This window comes from Cotesia glomerata, linkage group LG8, assembly GCF_020080835.1.
Source record: "Cotesia glomerata isolate CgM1 linkage group LG8, MPM_Cglom_v2.3, whole genome shotgun sequence".
Classification (NCBI taxonomy): Eukaryota; Metazoa; Arthropoda; class Insecta; order Hymenoptera; family Braconidae; genus Cotesia; species Cotesia glomerata.
In genome coordinates this window covers 1,741,576-1,760,687 of record NC_058165.1, presented here as the reverse complement: position 1 = coordinate 1,760,687, position 19,112 = coordinate 1,741,576, and the positions used below count along the sequence as shown (strand labels likewise).

Sequence of the window (19,112 nt, the reverse complement as noted above, 5' to 3'; positions counted from 1 at the left end):
TTATTTGTTTTGTTCGCTGCTTATCTCGTTAATTGGCATTGTTTCAGAACTGATTTCCTGTTTTGCGCCACAATAATAGTAATGATATTACTCATTGGAATAAAAATAAGTTTATTACATGTATTGTTATTATTTGGTTAATTTGCACAACTCCCCGTTAAATGACAGATATCATTAGGTATTGACCGAATTGACCTTAAACGTTAAACCAATTCTTATAAATTCAAGAAATTGAAATTTTCTGTTCAATTGTTAGATATTGCCATTATTTTTGTCACACATGACGTTGATACGACGCCTTTATCTCTTACTTACAATAACATGTCCCGATTCTTTATAAAGACAAGTTTTAACCAATCGAAGAATAATTAAAGGCGACAATTTTCTTGGATTAAAACATCAATTTTTTCTATGGAAGTAAAACAACAAAAATTTCTTTCAAAATTTTATTTAGATTTCAATACATATGCATGGAACATCGACCGAGAACATATCTTGATCAGTAATTATCAATACAAAACACTTTAAATTGTTTAAGGTACAAAATTATACAGTATTAAAACTTGATTAAAATAATGAAATAAAAATTATTGATAACTGACGTCAGTTTTGGAATCGAGTTCAAATTGTAGAAATGTATATTATTAGCTTGTTTGTTTGAATGAATGAATGAATCACCTCTTTCTATTGGCTATTGAAATAGTGACATGGGGAAACCACAAAGAAAACCCATGCCAGTACAGTTTATGATATACGAGCAGAATAATGACTTATACTGCTTGGATACTGGCGTCAGGCCACATACTCGAGTTACAATTAAACCACTTCTGAGGCCACATATGTGATTCTATATTATCACCGTAATGAGAGTAATTTTCGCAGCAAATGATAGGTGCGTCAAGATAGATCTTTAGATTATTTCCCTGATGCATGCAACCTTGATACATGATATGTCTATATTCATATTTGAGGTTTGGATCACGCTCTCTAAGCCCAATTCTAACAAGGTTGTAAGCCGGTACGTCTTCAGGAGTCGCATTGCGAATATACTGTGGATTAGATCCTGTCAGCTTATAATCCTGGTGATCTCCATAAAACATGTTAAATTTTTCGTACACATCGTACCCCCGCACTCTATAATATAAATTATCACCCGAGTGGGAGTTCTAGTATGTATAAATAGTATGTCCCATAGCTTCATAGTGTAAATTATCGCCAACGAATTGGTTATAATTTAATTCGATATTTTCCGCAATTATGCGTATAGTGTTATTATGTCCACCAAACTACGTTCTAAGAATTTTGACGTCATCGGCAATTAAGTGAAGAGTTCTTCCATCAACTCGAATTATACTGTCTTCTATTATTATACTTTTTGCTATCAGCTTACAATAGTCTTTCAGATTATAAACATCCTTCTTCCGTATTATTAACTCGTCATGAACTGAGTCAGGGCAATATAAATCAGGGTAAGATCCGATAATTTCAAGGGGAAGAGGAGTAAAACGTGCTAGCGGTGGCGTCTTCATTGAAGTCGGAGTCGGCGTTGGCATCGAAATCCAAGTCGGCGTCGATATCGTCGCTTGAACCGGTTGCTCTTTAATAACTGGAAAAACGAAAAATTTAATAAATTAAAATAGGCATACCTTGATATCTCATTTCAAAACAATAATTATCAGTAGAATAATGAAAATTTACGAGAACTGATGCAATTTCTTAAAATTTAAATGCTTTTAAACCCATAATTTCCGATTATTATCTCATTTTTCAGCATGATATAAATTTGAAATACTGCACATTGGCTTTACACTAAGGACATACAATATAATATTAAAAAATAAATTAACTAATCGATAATGATCGTTAGAAACAATAAAAATTTTCGAAGCGTTCGATAAACACAATTAATACTTACACGTTGTTGAGCACGTCGCCATGTGCATAGCGAGCACGACGACTAGTAATTTTGCCAACATCTTGCTATAGGAACGGCTATAAACATGGACGGACGTTAGTTCGGGAATCATCATCGAATTCCCGAATGTCTATTATTAGCTTGTTTTTAAAATGGCTGAACGGAATGATTAATTCTGCCCTATCAAGCGACCCGGCCGCGTGAGTTCTACCTGACTGGAGTCACGTGGAACTGATGATCCCAATTGAGTACTTTTGGTAAGTATTTAAAGAATATTTTAGGCATCAAAAGTTGAAGAGTCAAATAGTTTGTTTAAATTAACGAAACATTGGATGGAATATTCCTATTACCGATGCTGGTATCGCGTCGTAGCAACATCATTCGAGGTCATGCAAAATGTAGTGTTAATATCATGAGTATTGAGCTGAAAATAACTCAACCTACACATGAAAAACAAGTAACTAAGTCCACACGTACTAAAAGCTGCTTTCAAGAACCACATTGTTGACTCAACTTGATATCACAGGTTAGATGATAACCGACCTGTTGGTACCTGTTATGACTTAAGAGTTCTAAAGCCAGCAATTTTATGGCATTTCTTCTAGGTTTCAAAGGCTCATCCTCAAATGTAGACCTTTGATTACCAAAAAATTTCCCTGCTGGATTCAGTAGGTTCCAAGTTAAATACAGACATTACTATTTTCAGTGGAACACTGTTTGTTCCAAAATATTCAATCTTTGAGCACTGTTTTCGTGGATTCTGAGGTTCTTAGTATCATAGCGACTACTCGAAGTACTTGAAAATCTACACAAGAATTTTGAGCTCGAAAAGCTCAACCACACTTCAATTATTTATTTTTTTTTATTGGGATACAGAATAGTTTTGAGTTTTGTGTACCGAATTGACGGCAACAATTTTTTTTGTTCAAGATATCAAATCTTTCTATGGAATTTACACAACCAAAAATTCTTATAAATACTTTTATTTAACTTTCAATACATATGCATAGAACATTGAAGGATGACAGATTTTGATAAGTAATAATCAATACAATTGGACACTTTGAATTGTTTAAGGCATCAAACTATACAATGTTACAAGTTGATATAATTGATGAAATTAAAATTATTGAATTTTATATTTATTGTCTAAAACACAATGACTTATGTTAAAATTGCAATTTACTCTGGTATAGTTACTTATTATGGTTAGTATTATAGTATGGCACTTTATATATTAGCCAATCTTACAGAACATCATAATGAACTTGAGGTTTTCATGAGGTTTAAATCTTCGGGTATAATTTTTACTGGTGTATTAATTCTTGGTTAAAAATGAATAGTTGATGACTCAAGAGTCGATAAATGTGAGTTGCTTGTAGCTTTTTTAATTGTGTAATTACTTTTTTTTTTAATTTTCGCTTTTTATTAGTTGAAGTATACGGGGGAGTATATATATATATATATATATATATATATATATATATATATATATATATATATATATATGAATACAGTAGCGCTCAAAAGTATTTTGACAAATATATTTAAAGGTTTAATTAAAAATAAAAATGAAACACAATAATCATTTATTTATTTTCTTAACAGCTTTTGAATATTCTACAGAATATTGTCAAAGTGGTCCTTGTTCGTAACAAAAGAAAGTTTAATTTTTCAAATATTAGGAAAATGATGGTTTCAAGATATTTTGACATTGTTGAAAAAAACTAACGTATAATGTTGTCAAAATACTTTTGAGCGCTACTGTATATATTCTTCCGTATACTACAATTAAAAAAGCTTTAAGAAACTCACATTTATCGACTCTTGGGTAATCAACAATTCACTCTTTACCAAGAATGAATACACCACTAAAAATCACACCCTAAAACCTTAACCTCATGGAAATTAGTTACCCATCAGTTGCTATGATACTAAGAATTTCAGTGTCCACGTGAGCGGTGCTCAACGATTAAATGTCTTGGAACAAATAGTGTTCCGCTGAAAATAGTAGTGTCTACACGGAAAGAACAATAACCCACTGTACATCCTCGTATAGTATACTCCGTGGTATTTGTAGTGAAAAAAAATTTCAGGTTATAGTCAATATCCTTCAAAGTATACTAAATTATTTTTGAACTTCAAAATTTTTGAGGATATAATTGAGGATGGTTTTACTTGTATCACTGTAGAGTGTTTTACAAGGGAGGGTGGGGAATTATTGTCTCTCCACTTTTTTCTCCGCAATATAATCTCTCAACCCCGTCATTATAACTCTCAACCACTTTTTCGTCCCCACCCCCTGCATGTCGGGATTTTTTCTTTCATGCCCGACACACATGTGCTGCGACTGTGGCCGACTTACGCGTTATAATCAGTACCTGCATTTGCATTACGGTCTTAAATAGTATGGAGGTACTTCTATAATGACATTTTACCTCCATAACTATACGGGAAAACCACAGAAAACCCGACCGGTACAGAGGCTGGCAATGAAACGCACATATTCTTAGTTTATAATCATTGAAAAATATTGGTGCGCGCCGGAATCGAACCCTGGTCCCACTCTTTCGAAATGCAGGTACCGAGCCGATTAGGCTATTGCCAACCTTGACTTCAAAATTTTATTATTTTAAAATTGAGTCTTCGGTAATTGATTTTTAAATCTACTTTTTAATTATACGTAAAAAAAAATAATTTTTTAACAAGTTAGTGAGTTTTTTAAATTGATGATTCTGATAAAATGATTAACATTTATATTTTTTTAGAGTGTAACAGAATATATGTTTATTTTTTATATCTCTTACAAGTTATAAATGATAAATATTTATTTTTTATTTATTAAATTATTATTATTTTAAATATAAATTATTATTAATTTAAATATAAAAATATTTCAATTATATATATATATATATATATATATATATATATATATATATATATATATTTAGGTGTGATGATCGACGATACTCTGTCATGGGAAAATCAAGTAGTTAGTATATGCTGTCGTACAATGAGGGTCCTTGCTCAGTTAAAAATTAATAATGAAATCTTTAATGAACAGCTGAGAATAAAACTTGTAACTACTTTGATCTTTCCGATATTTGATTACTGTTGTGCTGCCTACACAAATATTTCGAAAAAACTACAAATCAAAATGCAGCGTAAAATGAACTCTTGTGTTAGATATATTTTTAAAGTATCTAGGCTGGAGGTGTCACGCCATATTATGCAAGATTAGGGTGGTTAAAACTTGATATCAGGAGAGATTATTTTATAGCTTGTCTTTTTTATAAAGAAATTGTGCTAAATTATCAGCAATTATTTAGGTATAAACTAGAGTTTTTGCCAGTTGCATTGCGGAGAGGAGATGTAAGAAATGATATTCTTAGATTACCTAGATCAAATTGTTGTATGTATGAGCGTTCATTTCTTATTCATGGCATACGTGTCTGGAATTCTTTGCCAGCAAATATTACTACGATAACCAATTTTGAAGAATTTCGCAATGCGTGCTTTAATTACTATACTGAGATTAGAAATTAACAAAATAATAAAACTGATAATATTGTATTGATTATTGCAGCATTTAGCTCTATACATAATTAACTCTGAATTTAATTAATTATTTATCATTGGCTATTAACTATTAACTATTGTCTGAAAAATATATAATATGTTTGCTATTATATTTTTCCCCACTTTAAGCACTGTATTTAATGTACACTAAATGTTAAAATTATGTAAAATTGATGGTCTTGAGGGAGTCTTGACTCCAAGATCAAATAAAACTTATTTATCTATCTATCTATCTATCTATCTATATATATATATATATATATATATATATATACCCTGGCGGTTTCGGTGACACGGTGAAAGTACGGCCGAATGACGGTTGTTTCACGGTCGTTTCACCGTATAAAGTTCGTTCTTACCGAGCGATCTGTCAGTCAGCATCGGATACCATTGTAAACGATATCTACTATAAATTTATTGAATATTTACGGTGCAAACGCAAGTGAATCTACGACGTTATGACCGACACTGTACGCTCAATATACTGTCCAAATACTGTCCCGCTGAAAAATCCGTTGGCCGTTAAGCGCAATTTTTTCCCGTTGCCGACCTTGCTGACCCGTTAAATCTAACGGGAAAGCCGTTAAGTTGGCAACGCTGCCTATGGAACTTCCAGAAAGCCAATGACTGGAATTCACCGCATTTTTTTCTCCTATCTAATCGATGCGCCCCCACAGACAGTTGGTACTTGCTATGACTTGAGACAGGATTTTCAACAAATCGATTTTTTTTTGCATTTTCTCTAAGTACACTACTGGAAAAAATTAAGGGATCAAAGAAAAATTCCAAATTTTTCGGTGGTTTTCAACAGGCCGTAACTTTGAGAGAAATGGTCGTACAGGAAATCTAAAAAAAGGAAATTGTAGTTCCAAGTGTCTAGTTTTTGGATTAGAACTTCAAAATTTTGTAGTCTCCGCGGTTTTTAAGTAATCATAGAAAAACCAGCAACAAAAAAATTCTCAAAATTTTTTTATTTTTTTTTTTTGGTTAACGGGCGTGGAAAAAATAAGAGTCACTAATCGAGCGTCAATAAGAGTCACTAATCGAGCGACTTCCACCTCCGATAAATGTCGTCTAACCATGATTAAAAATCAAAAAAGTCAGAAATTTCCAATTTTGACCGAAAAATTAAAAAAAAATTTTTTTTAGCGCAGAGGGATTAGTTTTGAAAAAAACTGTTGAATGAAGCGATTTGCTAAGGGTTCACGAAAAGAAAAGAAAAACAATCTCCGAAAAGCGTATGACAAAAATCGAAATTCGATTGGGGGTATTAACTTTTTTTATTAATTTAATTAAAAGGACATCAGTAGAATCAAGGAATGCAGCGGCGGAAAGATGATAAAAATCATTGGGCGATGTTTTTTTGAATTTCCTTAACTTGTTAAAAAAAAAATTTTTCCAAAAAAAAATTTTTTTTTGAATTTTTTTTTTTTTTTGAAAATTTAAGCACTTTCTGGTACCGAAATGTGGAAAAAGCTCGGAAAAACAATTTTTTTTCTCATTTTAAAAAATTATGAGCTTTTCAGAGCAAAAAACGTGATCCTTTAATTTTTTCAAAAATTCGATCGAGTGAAACCAAAAAACGGCTGGCTGGATTAATTTGGTTCTTTGTAGGGTTTTTGTAGGCACATTGAACTGTAAAAGGCACACTTAACATTAGTGATTTCCTCAATATTTTCGATCCAGCGCTTGATTTTCCAAAAAACCACCAAAAGCCCTTTTTTTGTTGCATTTTCAAATTCATGTGACAAAAAGAAAAAATTTTTTTTTCGAAAAAGCAATGAACAGTCGTTAAGGGGAATTCATTCAAGTTCTTGAAACCCACCTTTAACTTTCTGTGCGATCATTGGTTGCTGAGATATCGATAATCAAAGACAAAAAGATCCTTTTCCATTTGAAGACCGATATCTCGGCGAGGAGTAGACGTATCAGGGTGTTTAAAAAACGAAATTAAAGTTAAATGAACAAAGTATCTGATTCTTATAGTGGTTAAACTAAAAAAATTTTTTCACGCTCGTAAACCAAAAAAAAAAACTAAAAAAATTTTGATAATTTTTTTGTTGCTGGATTCACTATGATTACTCAAAAACCTACAAAATTTTGAAGTTCTAATCCAAAAACTAGACACTTGGAGTTACATTTTTCTTTTTTTAGATTTCCTGTACGACCATTTCTCTTAAAGTTACGGCCTGTTGAAAACTACCGAAAAATTTGGAATTTTTTTTTGATACCTTAATTTTTTCTAGTAGTGTAGTTTGATCCCTTAAACAATTAAAAGTGTCCAATTTTATTGATTGTTACTTATCATAATCTCTCCTCGTTCCATGTTCCATGCATATGTATTGAAAGTTAAATAAAATTTTGAAAGAAAGAAGTTGTTTCACTTTCGTGGGAAAATTGATGTTTTAATCTAACCCTGGTTGGAGGGAACCATTGGGCAAGGCCTGGACTAGATCTTGGCCAGCCGTCATGCCAGTGTCATGTGCTCTGGTCACTTGGTAAGAGTCATTAACTCTTTCGGCCTGATGTAATCTTAGGCGTAAAATTACTTATAAGTTTCTTTTTTGTATTTAAATTACTCATGGAATTGCGTATAATCATCTCAAATACTGTGATTGTTTTATATTATTATACATGATTATATGTAATTGGACCTGGCTAATTTTTTGATCCAATCTTATATAGATAATTCCATTAAAATGGTTCCATGATTAAGTATGATTAGACAAAAATTATCTTTAATAGGTTGGAACTTATCTCAGTGCATGTTAATTATTGATACTATAAAAGCCGAACAAAAATTGCGAAATTCACAGTTGGATCACAGCAGCTCGGACAAGATGATCGCAAAATTACTAATCTTCGTGCTTGCTATACACATGGCGACGTGCACATCAATGTGTGAGTATTAATTAGATAGATTTTGAAAAATCTCAAAAAAACTGAAAAAAAAATTTCTTTCAAATGTAATTTTTTTAGAATAACTTTTAAACGGCTTCATCGATCAATTCCAAAAATTTGTCAGCTTTTAATTTCAAAAAACTACGCCAATCTCTGCCAATACGGTCAAAATCGGTTGATTTGTTCATGAATTATCGTTGCCGAAAGAAAACCAAAAAATGTATTTTTTCGGAATTACTCCAAAATTTTTAGTTCTATTAATTTAAATTTGAAGATTCTTCATAAAGCTTAAAGAACTGCGCCGAATACTACCAACCGCGTGAAAATCGGTTTATCCATTCGAAAGTTATTGCGATTTGAAAATTCAAAAAATAGTGTTTTATCAAACTTCTATCAAACTTTTGAGCTCGAAGAGCTCAAAAGCATACAAAAGCTATTTTTTTGAGCTTGAAGAGCTCAAAATAACACACAAATTGTATTTATGAGCTCGATGAGCTCAAAAACATCATAAATGCAATTTCAAGCGTTTAGGTATAGAATTGGCGGGAAGTTGCAAGGATGGCCTTCAGGGTCAACCGTTTTCTTAATATATTTGGAATTACTCCGACATTTATAGTCTGATCAATTCGAACTTAAAGATTCTTTGTAAGGCTTAAAAAACTACGTCGAATCCCGCCAACCACGAGAAAATCAGTTCATTCATTTAAAAGTTATTGTGGTTTGAAAATTCAAAAAATAGGGTTTTATCAAACCGTTATTAGACTTTTGAGCTCGAAGAGCTCAAAAGTATAGAAAATCTATTTTTTTGAGCTCGAAGAGCTCAAAATAACACATACATTGTGTTTTTGAACTCTTTGAGCTCAGAAACATCCTTAGTGCAATTTTAAGCGCCTAGATATGAAATTAGCGGGAAGTTGCAGGGATGGCCTTCAGGGTCAATCGTTTTCCTAATTTTTTAATTTATCCTACTGATCATCATTGTTTTGAAATGAGATATCAATTAAGGTATGCCTAATTTAACTTATCAAATTTTTCGTTTTTTCAGTTACTGAAAAGCAACTAGTTCAATCAACGATGCCGAAGCCAACTTTAACAGGTTATCCTTCTAATGGAGTGATTGAGTTTTTAAATTGCCCTGGTTTAATTCATGAGGAAATATTAATAAATCAATGGAAAATTTTGAAGCTAGATAACACTTGTAAACTGCAAGCAAATAGTATAATAATAGAAGACAGTATAATTTTGGTGGAAGAAACAAGTCTCTATTTGATTGCCAATCACGTCAAGCTTCTTAGAACCACGATTATTGGAAACAACCACACTATACGCATAGTTGCAGAAAATATAGAGTTATACTCTAACCGATTCGTTGGCGATAATTCAACCTATGAAGCTCTGGGAATTAATATTTCTAGACGCCAGAACGACCATGTGGGTGATTATTCAAGTTATAAAGTGCTCGGATCTTACATAGAGGAACAATTGGACATGTTTACTGGAATTTATCAGTATCATAACCTGACAACAGTCGATATACAGCAGATTCGCAACGAATATTCTGAAGACCTACCGATTTACAACCTTGTTGAATTTGGGACCGGAAATCCTGACAGCACTATTAATGAAAGTAAATATATCGTGCGGCAAGGTTGCGTCTTTCGGGGAAATCATCGCTATTACCACATTAACGCACCTTTTTTCTGCAACGATAATAATGATTATAACGAAAATTTTGATAGTTGGTTTCTTACGGGAAGTGGAAGAGAATGCAAAATAAGTACAAATTTATATGATAGCGATGATAAGATTGTTAAGTTTAAGGGAATCGAGTATGATGTTCTGTAATACTTGCTGGTGTAACGATAAATAACTATAATGAATAATGGTATTTTAGACAATAAATTATAGAATTCTTTCATTCTCATTCCATCAATTATATCAACTTTTAACATTGTATAGTTTGATGCCTGAAACAACTCAAAGTGTCCAATTTTATTGATTGTTACTTATCATAATCTCTCCTCGTTCCATGTTCCATGCATATGTATTGAAATTTAAATAAAATTTTGAAAGAAAGAAGTTGTTTTAATTCCGCGAAGAAATTGATGTTTTAATCTAAGAATTTTTTCACCTTTAATTATTCATACCTTCCAATATTCTTTAAATACCTACCAAAAGCACTCAATTAGGAAGACTGGTCACATACAACTTACGTGGTCGGGTCACTTGATAAGAGTTGTAATTATTCTAGCACATGGAGACCTTAGGTGATTATTAATTGCGTTTATTGAATGCTCCGAACATATTTATTGTTTCTACCGATCATTATCGATTAGTGATATTTTTTTTAACAATACTTTATTGTATTCTACATTTTTGCTGTGAAATAAGATATCAATGCATGCCTATTTTAATTTACCAAGTATCTGGTTTTTCCAGTAATTGAAGCGCAAACAAGCTGACTCATCAACTGTTAACGCCTACAATATTCCTTAATTAACTAAGAGACAAAACGGCCAGGATATAGCTAGCCCTTATTAAACAAAATTATTTCACTTGTTAAACGCTCATGAAAGACGTGATTTAATTTTCTCTGAAAATTTCAAGTTAATCCGATAATTACTTTTCGAGTTATTCAACAAATAAAAAAGAGCGTATTACTGTACATAAATCTAATGTGAAATTTTAAATGCGTTTTTCTCAAAACTATGTTTTTTGAACTGGTGACAACTGTAACTCAAAAACCGCTTGGTAGATTTTAATGAAATTTATACAGCTTTTAGAATACGTAATAAACTCGGGCCTTACCGAAGGATTTTTTTTTTTTTCAAAAATTTCGATCTTTTATGACTAATTAACTGTTGATTTTTCCCCGAAAATCTAGAAAAAAATTTCCTGAGGCCGCCATTTTGTTAATTTAAAAAAAAAAAATCTTCGATCAGGCCCAAGATAATCTATTTATATAACTAATTTTTTTCATCCGATTGATTTTTGATGAATCTCCAAGGACTTATGATAGCCACCGCAAGGACCTTTTTTTGGGACTGGGTCAACACAAACAGCTATAACTTTGGAAATTATAAATTTTTTTTTTTCCAAATTTTCGTGACTTCAAGTCAAAACATTGTGTAATAATGGCATATTATTACTTTTGTAAAATAACATGATTTAATAGCAAAAAAAAATTACTGAAAATTCTCATTTTTTCTCATAAATAGTTATAAGTAAACAAGCCAACGTAAATTGCAATTTCCGTATTAGTTATTGTGATTTAGGCAATAAGTTATTAAATATAATTTAATTCAAGAATTCTCATTATCTCAATTAGATTTAGTCTTAATACTGTATAGTTTTGTACCTTAAACAATTTAAAGTGTATTGTATTGATAGTTACTTATTAAGATATGTCCTCGGTCAATGTTCCATGCATATGTATTGAAAGTTAAATAAAATTTTGAAAGAAAGAAGTTGTTTCACTTTCGTGGGAAAATTGATGTTTTAATCTAACCCTGGTTGGAGGGAACCATTGGGCAAGGCCTGGACCAGATCTTGGCCAGCCGTCATGCCAGTGTTCCAAGCCTTGGCATGAGGCTAGGGTGAGTCTCGGCTGACCACTGGGCGGACAATGGTCCGAGCCTTGGATGATGGCCATGTTCCAAGCCTTGGGAAACAAAAACACAAGGCTTGGGCCGAGTCTTGGGAAACAAATGGCCCAGGGCTCGGACCAAGCCTTGGGGAACTAATTTACCAGGACTAAAAAAAATGCAAACATTATTAAAAAATTAAATTTGATTTTAATTGTATTCGCGATTTTACGGTTTATTATCAGCTTTACATTATCGTATCTCGCGATTACACCAGATTATCTTGAAAAAATCTTTGCTCACGATGGGAATCGAACCTGAGTCACCCGCGTTGAAGTCTCGAACCGTACTGACTTCGCTGCACTTCGTAGTAACACTAACAGATTAGTTTTAGTTAACTTAAACATCACTCAGTCATTTTGCTTTATTACATGATGTTCCATAATTAAAATTGAACTTATAACTGCTAAAAATTTTGTATAGTTCAGATAATATAATTTGTTGACAGAATACAGTTATGAAATGTTTTTTTTTTAATTCATTTGATTTCAACGAAATAATTAAATTTTCTATTACCAAAAATAAATACATGATCATAATTGAGTACATCTAAATTAAGAAATTGTCACTTTTAATTTATAGAAAAGTAACTACTTAGTATAATTTCATTCAATAATTTTTTTTTTACGAAATGTTCTTACTATTATTTAAGATAATGTGACTATAAATAATGAATAATTGAAGCATTTTTTAGCGTTAGATTTTCTTCATAAAAAATTAATATTTTTTATCATTGAAAAAAATTTTTCTATGATTCAATTAAAGCACCAAGCTAGTTCTGAATTTATATTTGGTCCGATAGTAATAACTTCCCAAGGCTCAATTTGGAAATATCGAACCATTGAGCCAAGTCTCAAGCTAGACCCGGGCCAAGCCTCGAGTGTCAGTGACTTCCCAAAACTATAGTTTCACTGATAGATATATTTGTATTAGAAGTAATTTGTATATGTGTAAGAGAGTGATAAGCAAACTTACTTGTTAACAATTTTTTTCAATATTTTTTTTGTGGAGAAAAATAAACATTTTTAAAATATTCACAATATGTATCAGTATTTAATTTATCATTTTTTATTCACATGAAAACTATTTTTTGAGCAGCTTCGAGAGTTTTATACATTTTTCAGCAACAAAGAAATGAAAGTTAGAAATAATTGGTCAACGATTAATAACTATATTTATTAAAATTTTTTTGTTGACAAGTCATTTATTAAATTCTTCTATCAGTGTTCGAAGCATTGGGCCAAGTATCGAACCGGGTTTAAGTCCGTGGTGATTTTTCAAGGCTTGGTTGAAATGTATCGAGACATTGGGCCAAGCATCGGAGCAGGCCTCGGCCAGTTGTAATCTCCCAAAGCTTGGTTCCAAAATATTGAACTATTGGGCCAAGCTTCGGGCCAGGCTTGGGCCAGTGGTGTACCCCAAGGCTCGACTTGAAAATGTCGAACCATTGGGCTGAGCCTCGGACCAGGCTTTGGCCAGTCGTGATCTCCCAAGGCTTGGTTCCAAAATATTGAACCATTGGGCCAAGCCTCGGGCCAGGCCTGGGCCACTGGTAACTTACCAATGCTTGACAAAGTAACAAATGGTCCAAGGCTGGGCCATTTGTCAGCATTGGCAAACCCTACCTGGGAAGAAAATTGTCGCCTTTAATTATTCATACCTTTCAATATTCTTTAAATACCTACCAAAAGCACGAATTGGAAAGACTGGTCACATACAACTTACGTGGTCGGGTCACTTGATAAGAGTTGTAATTATTCTGGCACATGGAGACCTTAGGTGATTATTAATTGCGTTTATTGAACGCTCCGAACATATTTATTGTTTCTACCGATCATTATCGATTAGTGATATTTTTTTTAACAATACTTTATTGTATTCTACATTTTTGCTGTGAAATAAGATATCAATGCATGCCTATTTTAATTTACCAAGTATCTGGTTTTTACAGTAATTGAAGCGCAATCAAGCTGACTCATCAACTGTTAACGCTTGCAATATTCCTTAATTAACTACCCTAGCGGTTTTGTAAATGCCGAAAAAATGTCGCAATTATACAGTATTAATGCGGTATTTTTTCAGCATTTTTTCGGTTGTTTTGGTCAGTTTTTTTATCGAAAAATTACGGAACATTTACCGTAAGAATGCGATACATTTACGCTAAAAATTTAGAATATTTACGCTGAAAATGCGGCATATTTACGGTAATAAGGCGGTAAAATGATTGTATTAAAACCATATTTAAAAAATGGTGTCAAATTAAATAACGCTCGGACTGGGATTCGAACCCAGAACCTCCAGGGGACATGTCGGCTACTCTACCATTTAAGCTAGCCGGTCTATACCATATTGTTTTTTTGCTTATTCTATATACATTAAGCCACACCGTCCATCTTACGATAAGCATATTTAAAATTAAATAATATAATTATATATGTGAAACAATATAACTTTTCGATTTTAGAAAATTTGCAATTTTCTAAGTGAGAAATTAAAAATTGAAATTAAAATTAGAATATATTTACTTAACATATGTATTATTTTATATTAATTACTGCTAAATACCTAATTAAAAAATAATATTCTACATATTTTTTATTCAAAATCAGTATTTCATGTTGCAAAGTAGCGATGGAGATTAAAAAGCAAAATTTGAAATTTTTCATTTTATTCATTTCTAACATAGAAGTGAACTAAAAATAAAACTAAATCTTCAATTATTGTCCATTATGTCAGAAAATATTCGGCAAAATTACTGTATTATTACGGTAATTATTTGGAATTTTTTGGGTAAAATTTGGGCATTAATGCGGTAATTGTATAGTATATTTTTGGTAACTGTACAGCATGAGTGCAGTATATATACTGGATAACTACAGTATAAAAACTGGCCAAAACAACTATAGTTTAACCGCATTATTACCGAATTATAACGGTAAATATACGGCATGAGCATAAATGCCGAAAAATTACGGTATTTTTACGGCATTCTCAAAACCGCGAGGGAAGAGACAAAACGGCCAGGATAGAGCTAGCCCTTGTTAAACAAAATGATTTCACTTGTTAAACGCTCATGAAAGACGTGATTTAATCATATCAAATCAGTTTGAAGGTACTTTATCCAATATACCTAGCGGAAACAATCATGTGCTCTGGTCACTTGATAAGAGTCATTAACTCTTTCGGTCCAAATAAAAACAAACTTTAAACAGACATTTCTGGAATTCAACGTTGATTTTCCGTGAAAAAATATTCTGATCAGGCTTCCCTGAATAAAAAAAAGTATTGAGACAAAGAAAAAAGTATTGAAAAATATTGGATTGACTAGAAAACCAATATTTTTCAATACTTTTTTCTTTGTCTCAATACTTTTTTTTAATCAGGGTTGATATAAATAAGCTGATAAGGTTATGTAAAAATTTTTGATTATATTCATTTCCGGCCTGATGTAATCTTAGGCGTAAAATTACTTATAAGTTTCTTTTTTGTATTTAAATTACTCATGGAATTGCGTATAATCATCTCAAATACTGTGATTATTTTATATTATTATACATGATTATATGTAATTGGACCTGGCTAATTTTTTGATCCAATCTTATATAGATAATTCCATCAAAATGGTTCCATGATTAAGTATGATTAGACAAAAATTATTTTTAATAGGTTTGAACTTATCTCAGTGCATGTTAATTATTGATACTATAAAAGCCGAACAAAAATTGCGGAATTCACAGTTGGATCACAGCAGCTCGGACAAGATGATCGCAAAATTACTAATCTTCGTGCTTGCTATACACATGGCGACGTGCACATCAATGTGTGAGTATTAATTAGATAGATTTTGAAAAATCTCAAAAAAACTGAAAAAAAAATTTCTTTCAAATGTAATTTTTTTAGAATAACTTTTAAACGGCTTCATCGATCAATTCCAAAAATTTGTCAGCTTTTAATTTCAAAAAACTACGCCAATCTCTGCCAATACGGTCAAAATCGGTTGATTTGTTCATGAATTATCGTTGCCGAAAGAAAACCAAAAAATGTATTTTTTCGGAATTACTCCAAAATTTTTAGTTCTATTAATTTAAATTTGAAAATTCTTCATAAAGCTTAAAGAACTGCGCCGAATACTACCAACCGCGTGAAAATCGGTTTATCCATTCGAAAGTTATTGCGATTTGAAAATTCAAAAAATAGTGTTTTATCAAACTTCTATCAAACTTTTGAGCTCGAAGAGCTCAAAAGCATACAAAAGCTATTTTTTTGAGTTTGAAGAGCTCAAAATAACACACAAATTGTATTTATGAGCTCGATGAGCTCAAAAACATCATAAGTGCAATTTCAAGCGTTTAGGTATAGAATTGGCGGGAAGTTGCAAAGATGGCCTTCAGGGTCAACCGTTTTCTTAATATATTTGGAATTACTCCGACATTTATAGTCTGATCAATTCAAACTTAAAGATTCTTTGTAAGGCTTAAAAAACTACGTCGAATCCCGCCAACCACGAGAAAATCAGTTCATTCATTTAAAAGTTATTGTGGTTTGAAAATTCAAAAAATAGGGTTTTATCAAACCGTTATTAGACTTTTGAGCTCGAAGAGCTCAAAAGTATAGAAAATCTATTTTTTGAGCTCGAAGAGCTCAAAATAACACATACATTGTGTTTTTGAACTCTTTGAGCTCAGAAACATTTTTAGTGCAATTTTAAGCGCCTAGATATGAAATTAGCGGGAAGTTGCAGGGATGGCCTTCAGGGTCAATCGTTTTCCTAATTTTTTAATTTATCCTACTGATCATCATTGTTTTGGAATGAGATATCAATTAAGGTATGCCTAATTTAACTTATCAAATTTTTCGTTTTTTCAGTTACTGAAAAGCAACTGGTTCAATCAACGATGCCGAAGCCAACTTTAACAGGTTATCCTTTTAATGGAGTGATTGAGTTTTTAAATTGCCCTGGTTTAATTCATGAGGGAATATTAATAAATCAATGGAAAATTTTGAAGCTAGATAACACTTGTAAACTGCAAGCAAATAGTATAATAATAGAAGACAGTATAATTTTGGTGGAAGAAACAAGTCTCTATTTGATTGCCAATCACGTCAAGCTTCTTAGAACCACGATTATTGGAAACAACCACACTATACGCATAGTTGCAGAAAATATAGAGTTATACTCTAACCGATTCGTTGGCGATAATTCAACCTATGAAGCTCTGGGAATTAATATTTCTACACGCCAGAACGACCATGTGGGTGATTATTCAAGTTATAAAGTGCTCGGATCTTACATAGAGGAACAATTGGACATGTTTACTGGAATTTATCAGTATCATAACCTGACAACAGTCGATATACAGCAGATTCGCAACGAATATTCTGAAGACCTACCGATTTACAACCTTGTTGAATTTGGGACCGGAAATCCTGACAGCACTATTAATGAAAGTAAATATATCGTGCGGCAAGGTTGCGTCTTTCGGGGAAATCATCGCTATTACCACATTAACGCACCTTTTTTCTGCAACGATAATAATGATTATAACGAAAATTTTGATAGTTGGTTTCTTACGGGAAGTGGAAAAGAATGCAAAATAAGTACAAATTTATATGATAGCAATGATAAGATTTTGAAGTTGAAGGGAATCGAGTATGATGTTCTGTAATACTTGCTGGTGTAACGATAAATAACTATAATGAATAATGGTATTTTAGACAATAAATTATAGAATTCTTTCATTCTCATTCCATCAATTATATCAACTTTTAACATTGTATAGTTTGATGCCTGAAACAACTCAAAGTGTCCAATTTTATTGATTGTTACTTATCATAATCTCTCCTCGTTCCATGTTCCATGCATATGTATTGAAATTTAAATAAAATTTTGAAAGAAAGAAGTTGTTTTAATTCCGCGAAAAAATTGATGTTTTAATCTAGGAATTTTTTCACCTTTAATTATTCATACCTTCCAATATTCTTTAAATACCTACCAAAAGCACGAATTGAAAAGACTGGTCACATACAACTTACGTGGTCGGGTCACTTGATAGGTTCTATGACTCTATATCCGCGGACAAAATATCCCCGACAAAATATCCTGGACAAAATATCCTTAAGACAAAATATCCTTAGGACAAAAAATCCATGGATAAAAAATCCGTGGACAAAATATAAAAAAATTGACATATCAAATACAAATAAATTTACACGCGGATACTCTGAATTGCAACAGTTGTTTATTGAAATTAATATTTATAGATTATTATCGGTTCTCGGTTCTCGGTCACATTTATTTTTAGATAGAAATTTTTTATGAAAATTAATTTTTTTTTAAATAAATAATTTTGATTAATTTTATTATAATTTAAAATTAATTTTTTTTTCTAGATAGAAATTTTTTATGAAAGTTGATTTTTTTTTAATTAGTTTGTTTTTTTAATTAATTTTATTTTAATTTGAAATTAATTTTTTTTTTAGATAGAAATTTTTTCAAATTTTATTTTAAACGCGGGTAATCATGTTGCGCCCTTTTAACATGGTTTTTGTGTGTGTTTATTCGATATTAGACCAACACAAACGCGGACAATCATGTTGCGCCCTTTTAACATGGTTTTTGTGTGTGTTTATTCGATATTAGACCAACACAAACGCGGACAATCATGTTGCGCCCTTTTAACATGGTTTTTGTGTATGTTTATTCGATATTAGACCAACACAAACGCGGACAATCATGTTGCGCCCTTTTAACATGGTTTTTGTGTGTGTTTATTCGATATTAGACCAACACAAACGCGGGTAATCGTGTTGCGCTCTTTTAACATGGTTTTTGTGTGTGTTTATTCGATAAACACCCTTAAATTATTGAGGGTCAACTTAACACATTTTTAATATTAAAAGTATGATTATTAAATTAAAAATATTATTGAACTTAAGAATATTTTGTCCACGGATTTTTTATCCATGGATATTTTGTCTTAAGGATTTTTTGTCTTAAGGATATTTTGTCTAAGGATATTTTGACAAGGATATTTTGTCGGGGATATTTTGTCCGCGGATATAGAGCCCGG

The 19,112-nt window shown here is 31.8% G+C and overlaps 3 protein-coding genes across 3 annotated transcripts; 2 read left to right on the top strand and 1 right to left on the bottom strand.

The window, feature by feature from the left end:
* Window positions 1-608: 608 nt before the first annotated feature.
* On the bottom strand, window positions 609-1,980 carry LOC123270757. Its single transcript, XM_044736906.1, has 2 exons — window positions 1,916-1,980; window positions 609-1,606 (listed from the first exon to the last, which is right to left on the bottom strand). The coding sequence occupies exons 1-2, from the start codon at window positions 1,974-1,976 to the stop codon at window positions 1,287-1,289; spliced, it is 381 nt and encodes a 126-aa protein (XP_044592841.1). The 5' UTR covers window positions 1,977-1,980; the 3' UTR covers window positions 609-1,286.
* Window positions 1,981-3,074: 1,094 nt separating this feature from the next.
* On the top strand, window positions 3,075-10,243 carry LOC123270824. The gene is made up of 3 exons (XM_044736971.1): window positions 3,075-3,123; window positions 8,243-8,398; window positions 9,444-10,243. Exons 1-3 carry the CDS (start codon window positions 3,075-3,077, stop codon window positions 10,241-10,243), a joined length of 1,005 nt encoding a protein of 334 aa, XP_044592906.1.
* Window positions 10,244-15,791: 5,548 nt separating this feature from the next.
* LOC123270644 lies at window positions 15,792-17,886 on the top strand. Its single transcript, XM_044736777.1, has 2 exons — window positions 15,792-15,864; window positions 16,909-17,886. The coding sequence occupies exons 1-2, from the start codon at window positions 15,804-15,806 to the stop codon at window positions 17,706-17,708; spliced, it is 861 nt and encodes a 286-aa protein (XP_044592712.1). The 5' UTR covers window positions 15,792-15,803; the 3' UTR covers window positions 17,709-17,886.
* Window positions 17,887-19,112: the final 1,226 nt, after the last annotated feature.

Excerpts from the sequence above, each read along its gene's own strand:
- LOC123270757 (XM_044736906.1), bottom strand. The coding sequence starts at position 1,976 with ATGTTGGCAAAATTACTAGTCGTCGTGCTCGCTATGCACATGGCGACG. Across the intron at positions 1,607-1,915 it reads GGCGACGTGCTCAACAACGT|TTATTAAAGAGCAACCGGTT; the intron begins GTAAGTATTAAT and ends TCGTTTTTCCAG.
- LOC123270824 (XM_044736971.1), top strand. The coding sequence starts at position 3,075 with ATGACTTATGTTAAAATTGCAATTTACTCTGGTATAGTTACTTATTAT. Across the intron at positions 3,124-8,242 it reads TGGTATAGTTACTTATTATG|GTTGGAACTTATCTCAGTGC; the intron begins GTTAGTATTATA and ends TATCTTTAATAG. Across the intron at positions 8,399-9,443 it reads GGCGACGTGCACATCAATGT|TTACTGAAAAGCAACTAGTT; the intron begins GTGAGTATTAAT and ends TCGTTTTTTCAG.
- LOC123270644 (XM_044736777.1), top strand. The coding sequence starts at position 15,804 with ATGATCGCAAAATTACTAATCTTCGTGCTTGCTATACACATGGCGACG. Across the intron at positions 15,865-16,908 it reads GGCGACGTGCACATCAATGT|TTACTGAAAAGCAACTGGTT; the intron begins GTGAGTATTAAT and ends TCGTTTTTTCAG.